The sequence below is a fragment of the Rhinoderma darwinii genome, chromosome 5, assembly GCF_050947455.1.
Source record: "Rhinoderma darwinii isolate aRhiDar2 chromosome 5, aRhiDar2.hap1, whole genome shotgun sequence".
NCBI classification, from domain to species: domain Eukaryota; kingdom Metazoa; phylum Chordata; class Amphibia; order Anura; family Rhinodermatidae; genus Rhinoderma; species Rhinoderma darwinii.
Window position 1 is genome coordinate 206,821,858 of NC_134691.1, and position 11,474 is coordinate 206,833,331.

General features: G+C 40.7%; 1 protein-coding gene across 1 annotated transcript in view; it reads right to left on the minus strand.

Annotated features, from left to right (window-relative positions):
* Window positions 1-11,153, minus strand: part of ANKRD33B (ankyrin repeat domain 33B) — a 259,732-nt gene extending 248,579 nt beyond the window's left edge. Inside the window, exon 1 of the mRNA XM_075828520.1 lies at window positions 10,590-11,153. Within this exon, the coding sequence (XP_075684635.1) occupies window positions 10,590-11,153 (564 nt within the window). The remainder of the gene's footprint in view (window positions 1-10,589) is intronic.
* Window positions 11,154-11,474: the final 321 nt, after the last annotated feature.

Consider the following 11,474-nt stretch of genomic DNA (forward strand, 5'->3'; position numbering starts at 1 on the left):
TGATTCTGAGATTGTTTTCTCGTGACATATTGTACTTTATGTTAGGGAAAAAATTTGGTCGATAAATTCAATATTTATTTGTAAAAAAACACCAAGATTTAGAGAAAATTAGCAAAAATTTGCATTTTTCTAAATTTAAATGTATCTACTTGTAAAACAGATAGTAATACCACACAAAATACTTACTAGTTTATATTTCCCATAGGTCTACTTTATCTTTGCATCGTTTTTTTAACATTCTTTTATTTTTGTAGGACGTTACAAGGCTTAGAACTTTAGCAGCAATTTCTCATATTTTCAAGAAAATTTCAAAAGCCTATTTTTTCAGGAACCAGTTCAGTTCTGAAGTGGCTTTGAGGGCCCTATATATTAAAAAGTCCCCATAAATCACACCATTTTGAAAACTGCACCCCTCAAAGTATTCAAAACAGCATTCAGAGAGTGTTTTAACCCTTTAGGCGTTTCACAGGTATTAAAGCAAAGTAGAGGTGAATTTTACAAATTTCATTTTTTTTGGGGGGAAAATTCATATGTAATTCATTTTTGGTACAGAAGGTTTTACCCAAGAAATGCAACTCAATATTTATTGCCCAGATTCTGCAGTTTTTAGAAATATCCCACATGTGGTCCTAGTGCGGTAATGGACTGAAACACAGGCCTCAGAAGCAAAGGAGCACCTAGTGGATTTTGGGGCCATATATTTTAGGCACCATGTCAGGTTTGAATAGGTCTTGTGGTACCAAAACAGTAAAGACCCCCCAAAAGTGACCCCATTTTGGAAACTATACCCCTCAAGGAATTTATCTATGCATATAGTTAGCATTTTGAACCCACAGTTTTTTTGCTAAATTTATTTGAATTAGTATGTGAAGAGGAAAATCTACTTTTTTGTGAAAAAAACATAGAAATTTTACATTTTTACAAGGAATAAAGTAGAAAAAACATCCCAACATATGTAAAGCAATTTATTCCGATTATAGCAATACCCCATATGTGGTAATAAACTGCTGTTTGGACACACAGCAGGCCTCAGAAGCGAAGGAGCACCATTTGGATTTTGGATTTCTGATTTTGCTGGAATAGTTTTCAGTGCCGTGTCGCGTTTGCAATGCACTGGAGGGATGAAAACCGTGGAAACCCCCCAATAGTGACCCCATTTTGGAAACTGCACCCCTCAAGGAATTTTTCTAGTGGTAAAGTTAGCATTTTGACCCCACAGTTGTTTTGCTGAATTCATTGGAATTAGTCTGTAAAGGTAAAAATCTACTTTTTTTCTGTAAGAACTTAGACCTTTTTAATTTTTACAAGGAATAAAGGAGAAAAAGCACCCCAACATTTGTAAAACAATTTCTCCTGATTACGTAAATACCCCATATGTGGTAATAAACTGCTGTTTGGACCCACACCGGGGCTTAGAAGGGAAGGAGCACTATTTGGCTTTTGGAGCTCAAATTTAGCTGGAATAGTTTTTGGGTGTCATGTCGAATTTGCAAAGCCACTGAGAGACCGAAACAGTGGAAACCCCCCAAAAGTAACCCCATTTGGGAAACTACACCACTTAAGGAATCTATCTAGGGGTATAGTGAGCATTCAGGCTCCACACATCTTTTGCAGGATTTATTACAATTAGGCCTGAAAATTAATAGCAACATTATTTCCAATAAAATGTTGCATTTTTTCAATTTCACAAAGGATAAAGGAGAAAATGCACCCCAACATTTGTAAAGCAATTTCTCCTGAGTACGGCTATACCCCACATGTGGTCATAAATGTTTTTTCATTAGAAAGTAATTAACCCTTTCCGAACTGATCCATGTTTTGCTTTTTCTTTTTCGTTTTTCCTACCCGCTTTCCGAGAGCCACAACTTTTTTATTTTTCCGTCAATAGAGTGGTGTGAGGGCTTATTTTTTGCGGGACAAGCTGTAATTTTTATTGGTACAATTTTTTGGTACATAAGACTTTTTGAGCACTTTTTATTAAATTTTTTGGTAGAGAGAACGTGACCAAAAAGCTGTGATTTTGCCGTTTAAAATCCCTTCTTTTTCACGGCGTTCACCGTGTGAGTTCAATAATGGTATATTGTAATAGCTTGGACTTTTACGGACGCAGCGATACCAATTTTGTGTATTTTTTAAAAAAAAATTTACATTACTTTAGAGAAAAAATGTGAAAAGGGTTTCTTTTTGGACTTTAAATATTTATTTAATTTTTTCCACTAATAATAACTATTTACTTTTGTTTTTACATATTTTATTAGTCCCCCTAGGAGACTTGAACTAGCGATCGTTAGATCACTGGTAGAATACACTGCAATACTAATGTATTGCAGTATATTGTCATTTTTACAGGCTCCTGTAACAGCGTGATCGCTGTTTCTGTCCGTTAGTCCCGGGTATCAGCTGTAATACACAGCTGACACCCGCAGCGTATGGCGCGGGCTCAGCGCGTGAGACGCTCCATATATCACACCCCACACCACGACATGCTATTAAGTCATGGTGCGCAGCGGATGGTGCAGAGTGAAAATTACAATTTTCCACTGATGTGCCATTTTAGCGCACTATATGTTGTGCTCAGTTTGTGCCACAAATACCTCATAAAATATTAACCGGGTTCTCCCGCGTATGGCGATGCCATATCGGTGGACGTAAACAGCTGTTTGGGCACGTTGTAGGGCTCAGAAGTGAGGCATGCCATTTTGCTTTTGGAGCGCAGATTTTGCTTGGTAGTAGCTCTGGCGTTTTGCTGGTATTTCAGTTTATAATGTGGGGGCATATGTAGGCCGGGCAGAGTACATCAGGGCATAATAAGAGGGTATAATAATGGGGTAAATAAATAATAATCCGCAGATATGTGGCCCGATCTTATCCGCTTTTGGAACGCTCTGCACATTTTGCATCGCCATAATCTGGGAGCCGGAACTCCTTTTATTTTTTCACCACCGGAGCTGTGTGAGGGCTTATTTGTAGGGTACATGCGATTTTGTTGATCACTTTTTATTCAATTTTTCGGCAAGCAAGGTGACCAAAAACCATAAATTCTGACAATGATTTTCATTTAGTTTTTACAGCGTTCACCCTGGGCTATTAATGACCATTATATTTTATTATTCGGGTCGATATGATTACGGCGATACCATATGTATATCGTTTTTTTATGTTTTGCAGCATTTGCGCAATAAAATAACTTATTTAGAAAATAATTTATTTTTTGTGTCACCATATTCTGAGAGCCATAACTTTTTTATTTTTCAGTCAAAAAAGCTGTGTAAGGACTTGTTTTTTGCGGGACGGGTTGTAGTTTGTATCGGTACTATTTTGACGTACATGCAACTTTTTATCACTTTTTATTGTATATTTTGGGGGGGGGGGTTGACCAAAAAATAGTGATTCTGGCATTGTTTTTCGTTTCTTTTTTTGCGGTGTTCCCCGTGCGGGAAAAATAACATTATAGTTTTATAGTTGGGGTCGTTATGAACGCGGTGATACCAAATATGTGTACTTTTTTATTACGTGTTCATTTTTTTTCCTATAATAAAAGACTTATTATAGGAAAAAAAGCAGTTCTTGTTTATGTCACTTATAACTTTTATTTTTATAGTGGTGGTTGGCGTGCGGTCCTGTACCAAGGTTAAGCATAGGAACTCACTTTGAAAAGGTCGCCATGAAGTGGCAAGAGGGCTTATACAATTTGATCAAATATGTACTAAGTGCCTGTTCACATCAGTGTGGGGTTCTATTTGAAGTTTCCGTTTATGTATTCCGTCAGAGGAACAGATGGACGGAAAGCCGAATGAAAACTGTAGCTTCCGTTTGCATTACCATTGATTTCAATGGTAATGCTTCCGTGTTCAGTTGGTTTCCGTTTATTTCCGTTCCATAAAGTTTCCATTTTTTTAACGGAAACAATAGCTTTGTCGACTATGTTCTGTCCCCTTTCTTGTTTTTGCCTTGGTATTAGCACTCCACCTATTGGTCCCAGTTGTTTTTATTTAACAGGAGACTGGTCAAATTGTTATTACCAACTCAGACATTTATGGCATATCCACAGGATATCCCGTAAATGTCTGATAAACACAAGTCAACGCTGATAGACTGTTTCCGGAACTGTCTTAGAACATTATGGAGAGAATGCTTAAGCCCTTCTCCACTTAGTCCCTGCCTAAAATCGACAACCAGCGGCCGCCTCACCTAGCGAAACAAGGCTTGGGTGAGCCCCGTTCTCGATAAAGGTGCTTGGTCCCTGTCTTTCAGACATTTATGGCATATCAAGTGGGAATATGTCATACACTATATGGACAAAGGTATTTGTAGACCTACACATTACACCTAGAGGAGCTTTTATGACATCCAGTTCTAAATCCATAGGCATTAACATGGAGTTGGTCCCCCCTTTGCAGCTAAAACATCTTCCACTCTTCTGGGAAGGCTTTTTACAAGATTTTGGAGTGTGTCTTATACCCATTCATCCAGAAGAGCATTTTTGAGACACTAATGTTAAACGAGAGGGCCTGGATCACAATCTCTGTTCTAGCTCATCCTAAGGCTGGGTTCACACGACCATGTTACATCCGTAATGGACGGAACGTATTTCGGCTGCTAATCCCGGACCGAATACAGTGCAGGGAGCCGGGCTCCTAGCATCATAGTTATGTACGATGCTAGGAGTCCCTGCCTCGCTGCAGGACAACTGTCCCGTACTGTAATCATGTCTTCAGTACAGGACAGTTGTCCTGCAGCGAGGCAGGGACTCCTAGCATCGTACATTACGGACATAACATGGTCGTGTGAACCCAGCCTAAAGGTGTTCAATGAGGTTGAGTTAAGGGCTCTGTGCGGACCCGTCAAGTTCTTCCACAACAAACTCACCCAGCCATGCCTTTATGGACCTTGTTTATGCACTAGTGTACAGTCATGCTGTAACAGATTAGAGCCTTCCCCAAACTGTTCCCACTGAGTTGGAAGCATACAATTGTCCAAAATTTGTTGGTATGCTGAAGCATTAAGATTTCCCTTCACTGGGACGAAGGGGCCTAGGCCAACCACTGAAAAACAACCCCATAGCCTCCTCCACCAAACATTATGGTATGTTCACACTGAGTAGATACGCTGCGTAAAAGTATGTAGCATATTCGACTTGGAACTCACAATTCCAACCCAAAAACCGCACCAAATTTTAGTGCAGATTTTCGGACAGGATTTTGCGCTGTGAAAAACAGAGTTTGACCAAAAAAAAAGCCAATACTTGCCTCACTGACAATGCCATAGAGACACATCCCTTTGTTCTTCGTGCAGCCCTGCCTCCTGTGATGACGGGGAAGCCCATATAAACTCAACAACCCGTGATTGACTGCAGCAGTCATGTGGGATGAAATGTCATCTCAGTGGACTGGGCTGCAGCGTAGAGCTGAGAGGAAAAGGAGCCGTCGCTAGGACAACGCCCGGTGGGTAAATATAGACTTTTTTATTTAAGTTAAATGAAAAAAAAATGTGTTGTTTTATTTCTGATTGCGATTTTTGTGATGGAATCACATAATTTCTGCCACAAAAGTTAAATTTGCAGCGATTCTGCAGCATAAAATGACTTGCTGCAGATTTAAAAATGCACCGCTGGTCAATTTATGAAAATTTTCTCAGCAGATTTTATCCACAGTGCGTGGATGAGATTTATTCAGTATCAGGCCTCATTTACAAGAGCGTGTGCGTTTTGCACACGCAAAAAAACGCAGCGTTTTGCGTGCACAAAAGGCAGTTGACAGCTCCGTGTGTCATCAGTGTATGATGCGCGGCTGCGTGATTTTCACGCAGCCGCCATCATAGAGATGAGGCTAGTCGACGTCAGTCACTGTCCAGGGTGCTGAAAGAGTTAACTGATCGGCAGTAACTCTTTCAGCACCCTCGACAGTGAATTCCGATCACAATATACAGCAACCTGTGAATAAAAAAAAGACGTTCATACTTACCAAGAACTTCCTGCTTCCTCCAGTCCGGTCTCCCGGCCGTTGCCTTGGTGACGCGTCCCTCTCTTGACATCCGGCCCCACCTCCCTGGATGATGCGGCAGTCCATGTGACCGCTGCAGCCTGTGATTGGCTGCAGCCTGTGCATGGCCTGTGATTGGCTGCAGCTGTCACTTGGACTGAATTGTCATCCCGGGAGGTCAGACTGGAGGAAGAAGCCGGGAGTTATCGGTAAGTCAGAACTCCTTTTTTTTTTACACGTTCATGTATATTGTGATCGGAAGTCACTGTCCAGGGTGCTGAACCAGTTTAACTCTTTCAGCACCCTGGACAGTGACTGTCTCCTGACGTCGCGTACCGGAACATTTTTTGCCGGGTTCGGTCAAAACGAGTTCGGCCGAACCCGGTGAAGTTCGGTTCGCTCATCTCTAAGACACTCCATTTGGATGTTTGTAAACAGAAAAGCACGTGGTGCTTTTCTGTTTACATTCAGAGTTTGACAGCTCTTGCGCGAATCACGCAGTTCGCACGGAAGTGCTTCCGTGCGACCTTCGTGGTTTTCACACACCCATTGACTTCAATGGGTGCGTGATGCGCGAAAAACGCAGAAATTTAGAACATGTCGTGAGTTTTTTTCAGCGCACTCACGCTGAGCAAAACTCACGGACTGTCTGCATGCCCCCATAGACTTGTATAGGTCCGTGCGACCCGCGTGAAAAGCACGCGCGTCGCACGGACGTATATCACGTTCGTGTAAATGAGGCCTCACTTTGGTGCTACTGTAATCCACTGTGGAAAATCCGCAGCTAATCTGACAAATGTGAACATACCCTTACATTTGGCAGAATGCAGTCAGGAAGGTTCGTTCTCCTGGCGTTTGCCAAACACAGACTTGTGATTCATCACTCTACAGAAGATGTTTTCACTGCTTTAGAGTCCAGTGGCTGTGTGCTTTGCATCACTTCATCTGAAGCTTGGCATTGGTTATGTAGAGCTTATATGCAGCTGCGTGGCCATGAGAACAAATGCCATGAAGCTCTCAATGCACAGTTTTTGTGCTGATGTTAATGCCAGAGGAGGTTTGGAACTTTCAGTTAATGAGACAGCAAAGCATTGTCGACAATATGCATTCTACGCCTCAGCACTCGGCGATCCGGCTCTGTAACTTTACGTGGTCTGCCACTTCGTGGCTGAGTTGCTGTGGTTCCTAAACGCTTCCACTTTGCAATAATACGGCTCACCGTTTAATGTGAAATGTCTAGGAGGGAAGAAATTTCATGAACTGACTTGTTACAACGGTGTTGTCCTATTACAGTAACATTCTTTCACGAATGTTTGTAAAGACAGACTGCATAGCTAGGTGTCTTGGTTTTATACACTGGTGGCAATGTTACTAAATGAAACATTTGAATTCAATAATTAACCCCTTGGCACAGAATCACGTACATGCACGGCATAGAATGCAGCCATTAGCGCATTCCGCCATGCATGTACTTGTTTGTGATCGTGCGAGCACAGAAGCCGTGCCTTCCGGAACACCGCAGGAGCCCAGCTGTGAATGACAAAGGGGCTCCCACTGCAATGGCTAGAATTGGAGAAACCTCCAATCCGAGCCGTTTAACACCTTAAATGCTGCGGTCAATAGTGACCATGACATTTAAGTTGTTTGACAGAGGGAGGGAGTTCCCTCGGTCACCGATCGGCGGCCCACGAATGCGATTGCCGACGTGTTGCCATGGCAGCCGGGGGCCTAACATATGCCCCCAGACATGTTCTAACTGTATTCCTATTAGGCCGTGCCAGAGGCATGGCCTAATAGATTGCCTGTCAGATTTACACTGACAGGCAATAATGATTTGGTATACTAAGTATACCAAAGCATTATATAAGCGATCAGAAGATTGCATTGTAAAGTCCCCTAGTGGGAATAATAAAAAAAAAAACAATTAAAACAGTTAAATAAAGTTTATTAAAAAAAATAAAATAAAAAGATTACAGTCAAAATCAAAATAAAACAAGTAGTGCAAAAAAAAACACAAAACCCACAAATATATATGCTATTGCCGTGATCGTAAAGACCCGAGAATTAAAGTTAATTCATTAATTAAAGTGCCGGGTGAACGCGGTACAAAAAACACACAAAAACAACAGCGAAAATGCTTTTTTTTTCCATTCCCCCAACAAACATTTAAAAAAAATGTAATCAATAAGTCCCATGTACCCCAAAAAGATTTCAATGAAAACTACATCTCGTCCTGCAAAAAAAAAAAAACACACATATGGCGACATCGACATACAAAATAAAGAGTTACGGCTCTTGGAAAGCGGCGATGCAAAAACAAATAATTTTTGTTTAAAAGTGTTTTAATTGTGCAAAAGTAGTAAAACATAAAAAAAACTTATACATATTTGGTATTGCTGTAATCTTACTGACCAATATAATAAAGTTCACTATGTGGTGTAAATAACACCACATAGTGAACGGTGTAAGCTTGAAACGCGAAAAACAATGATGGAATAGCTGTTTTCTTTTAAGATAACCAATATAATATATACACCCAAAAATTGTGCAGTTGTAAAATACTCGCCCCAGCAAAAAACAAGGCCTTATATTGCTCTGTCGACATAAAAAAAAAAAAATTATGACTCTTGAAAAGCGGGGTGGAAAAAACAAAAAATGCTTGGTCATTAAGGCCAAAGTAGACCTGGTTCTTAAGGGGTTAAAGTTGGTTATAACCCTTTTAGGGTGTTTTCTCATGGTGTGGTTTTCTTGCGTTTTCTGCCACGCGGCTGAAAACAGCACCGGAAAAATGCATACATTTTAATGGTGATTTTCCGCTATTTTAATTTTTGATGCAGTCTTCGACCACGTGGCAAAAAAACTGGGAAAAACCACCCCGTTTGAATACACCCTTAGGCTCAGTTCACACGTCATGGTCAAAATCATTTTTTGTTGTGAACTTTTGGCAAATCTACGAGACAAAAATCCTTGTAAAATGCTGCAGTTTTGTGGAGGTTTGCATTTTGAGTGTGACGTGTGTACCCAGTCCTTAGATATCTACTGATGTACACAATTTACTAAAGCCTTTTCGCCATTATAATAGCAAAGATAAGTCCCAAGAAAACACTTCTCACAACTAGGTGGGGTTTATCGAGAGGGACCAACAAATTTACCATAATTTACGGCACAAATTGGCAGAAATGATCATGCAAATCTAAGCAAGCTCACAGCAGGCATAGATTTCTAATTCTGGCGCATGAAAACATACACTTCTTAATAAATTTGGCACATCTTACTCCAGCGCTCTTAATTTTAAGACTGGCATATGACATGCCAGTATTATTTAAATACCCCCTAACACTATTTGGAAAGGGGAGTTTACTCTGACTGCTTGTATAGATTAAAAGTTATTGTCATGTCTACGATGTCAAACTAGACTAATTAATGGGGCCATGCATATGCCGATATTTCAAAGTGAAATTAAAGGGGCTATGGTATCTAAGGCCTCATGCACATGACCGTAGCCATGTGCTCGGCCGTGATTTTCGGGTCAGCCAGCAGTGGAGTGTCACCCGCGAGCCGCCCGCATATTGCGGCCCGTGCACATGGCCACGTGCATTATTTTCTATGAGCTTGGACCACAAAACACAGCTGTAATAAGACATGTCTATTCTTTTTGCCGTCCAGGCTCTGCGGCAATGCACGGACCCTGGTAACCATGGTCTTGTGCATGGGGCCATAGAAATGAATGGGAACTCAGTTCACCTATGGATTTTTGGGGGAATTGTGGCCACAAAAGCACGTTCGTGTGCATGGGGCTTTAGTGTGATTGACCAGAAAAACAGAGAGAGGGAAAAAAAAGGAACTTTTGGATAACCAGGTAAAAAAAATTAACTCATAAGAGCTAATATGACTGATGGAAGGCAGGAAACGGCAGTTTAGCACAAATAACTAAGCTGAAAGATAATATATACAGTTAATGCACATAAAGATTCTGGAGCACAGTTAAGATTTTAGTTGCGGTTGGAGTTTTGCATTAACTCTTTATTTTGTTTAGCTAATTCTTTGATTGTTAGTGCAAGTTTCAGAAATTAAAGAGGTATTCCGGTTACAAGTTACCCCCTATCCGTAGGGTAAGGGGTAACTTGCTGATCGGTGGGTGTCAGACTGCTCGGACCCTCACCGTTTACGAGAACGGGAAGCCCAAAGTTGCCCGAACCCCAAGTTTGCAGCTCGCACATGCGCACTGCCGCTCCTTTCATTCCCTATGGCAGCGCCGGAAAAAGCTGAACACTGCACTCGGCTATCTCCGGCGCTCCCATAGAGAACGAATGGAGCGGCAGTGCACATGAGCGACCTGCCGCTCGGTTCAAACTTGGGGTTCGGGCAACTTCAGGCTCCCCATTCTCGTTAACGGTGGGGGTCTGAGCTGTCGGACACCCACCGATCAGCAAGTTACCCCTTACCCTACGGATAAGGGGTAACTTGTTGTAACCGGAATACCCCTTTAAGATATTTATACAATTCATGACCATTGAGTGTAAATTAATAAATAAATTTCTCCAAGTCTTAAAACAATGTTTTTGACAAAAAAATGTGTAATAGAAAATTATATGAGATTGGACTTACCCTTTTGTTTTTGTCTGTCTCTGTAACCTCTTCCCCAGACAAGCCTTGGCGCATGAGAGCTTTTAAAATAATTGTATTATTGCTACTGCAAGCTTTAAAAAAAGAAAGTGGTTCGGGGCTTTCCAGGCTCTCCCAACTTTTACAACTATCACTATCAAATCCTCCATTTTCAAATTGGTCTCCATCTTCATTTTCTTCACCATGCTGGCAGTAGCCATGAGTTTCAATATCTGGTGGATAAAAGGAGTCATCTGAAGCGATGCTTTGAACATCAGAATAATCATCATATTCTTCATCTGCATTTAAATTGGAATTGTATGTGGTAATACAGTGTTCCAAGGTGGGAACAACTGCAAGAAGCTGTGGCAGAGGGTCCGAAGTACCACGCAATAGAAGACCATCTTGTTCTTCTTCAATAATAATGTTGTCCTTTTCCTCCAGTTCACTTTTTCTCTGTACTAGGGCAATGGAATCGTTCTCTTCTTCAATTGTTGGCACCTCTGACTTTCTCTTTCCTATCTTGGCCTCTCCCTCTATATTCTGTGTTCCAGATAAAATAACCATTTATCTTAATAAGATGAAATAATCACTTTCGGTTAATTAAAATTTAAATTCAGCTTTAAATAACAATAAAGATGTTTCTTAACAATGTTTATTTAATGCACTGTTTCCTATTTAAATTGTTTAACTATTAGCTGTCCTTGATCACTTCAGTAAGCCAGTACAATTCTATTTTCAGCATCAATATTTTTCTTCCATCCCCTTGTACAGCAGAGACAATATGCTTATTTAATAATATTTTTTGAAAATACTGGTTCCACAAACTCCAAGAAACATATAGGAGGTCAAAGTATGTCAAAGTATCAGTAGCAAATTTTGCATATT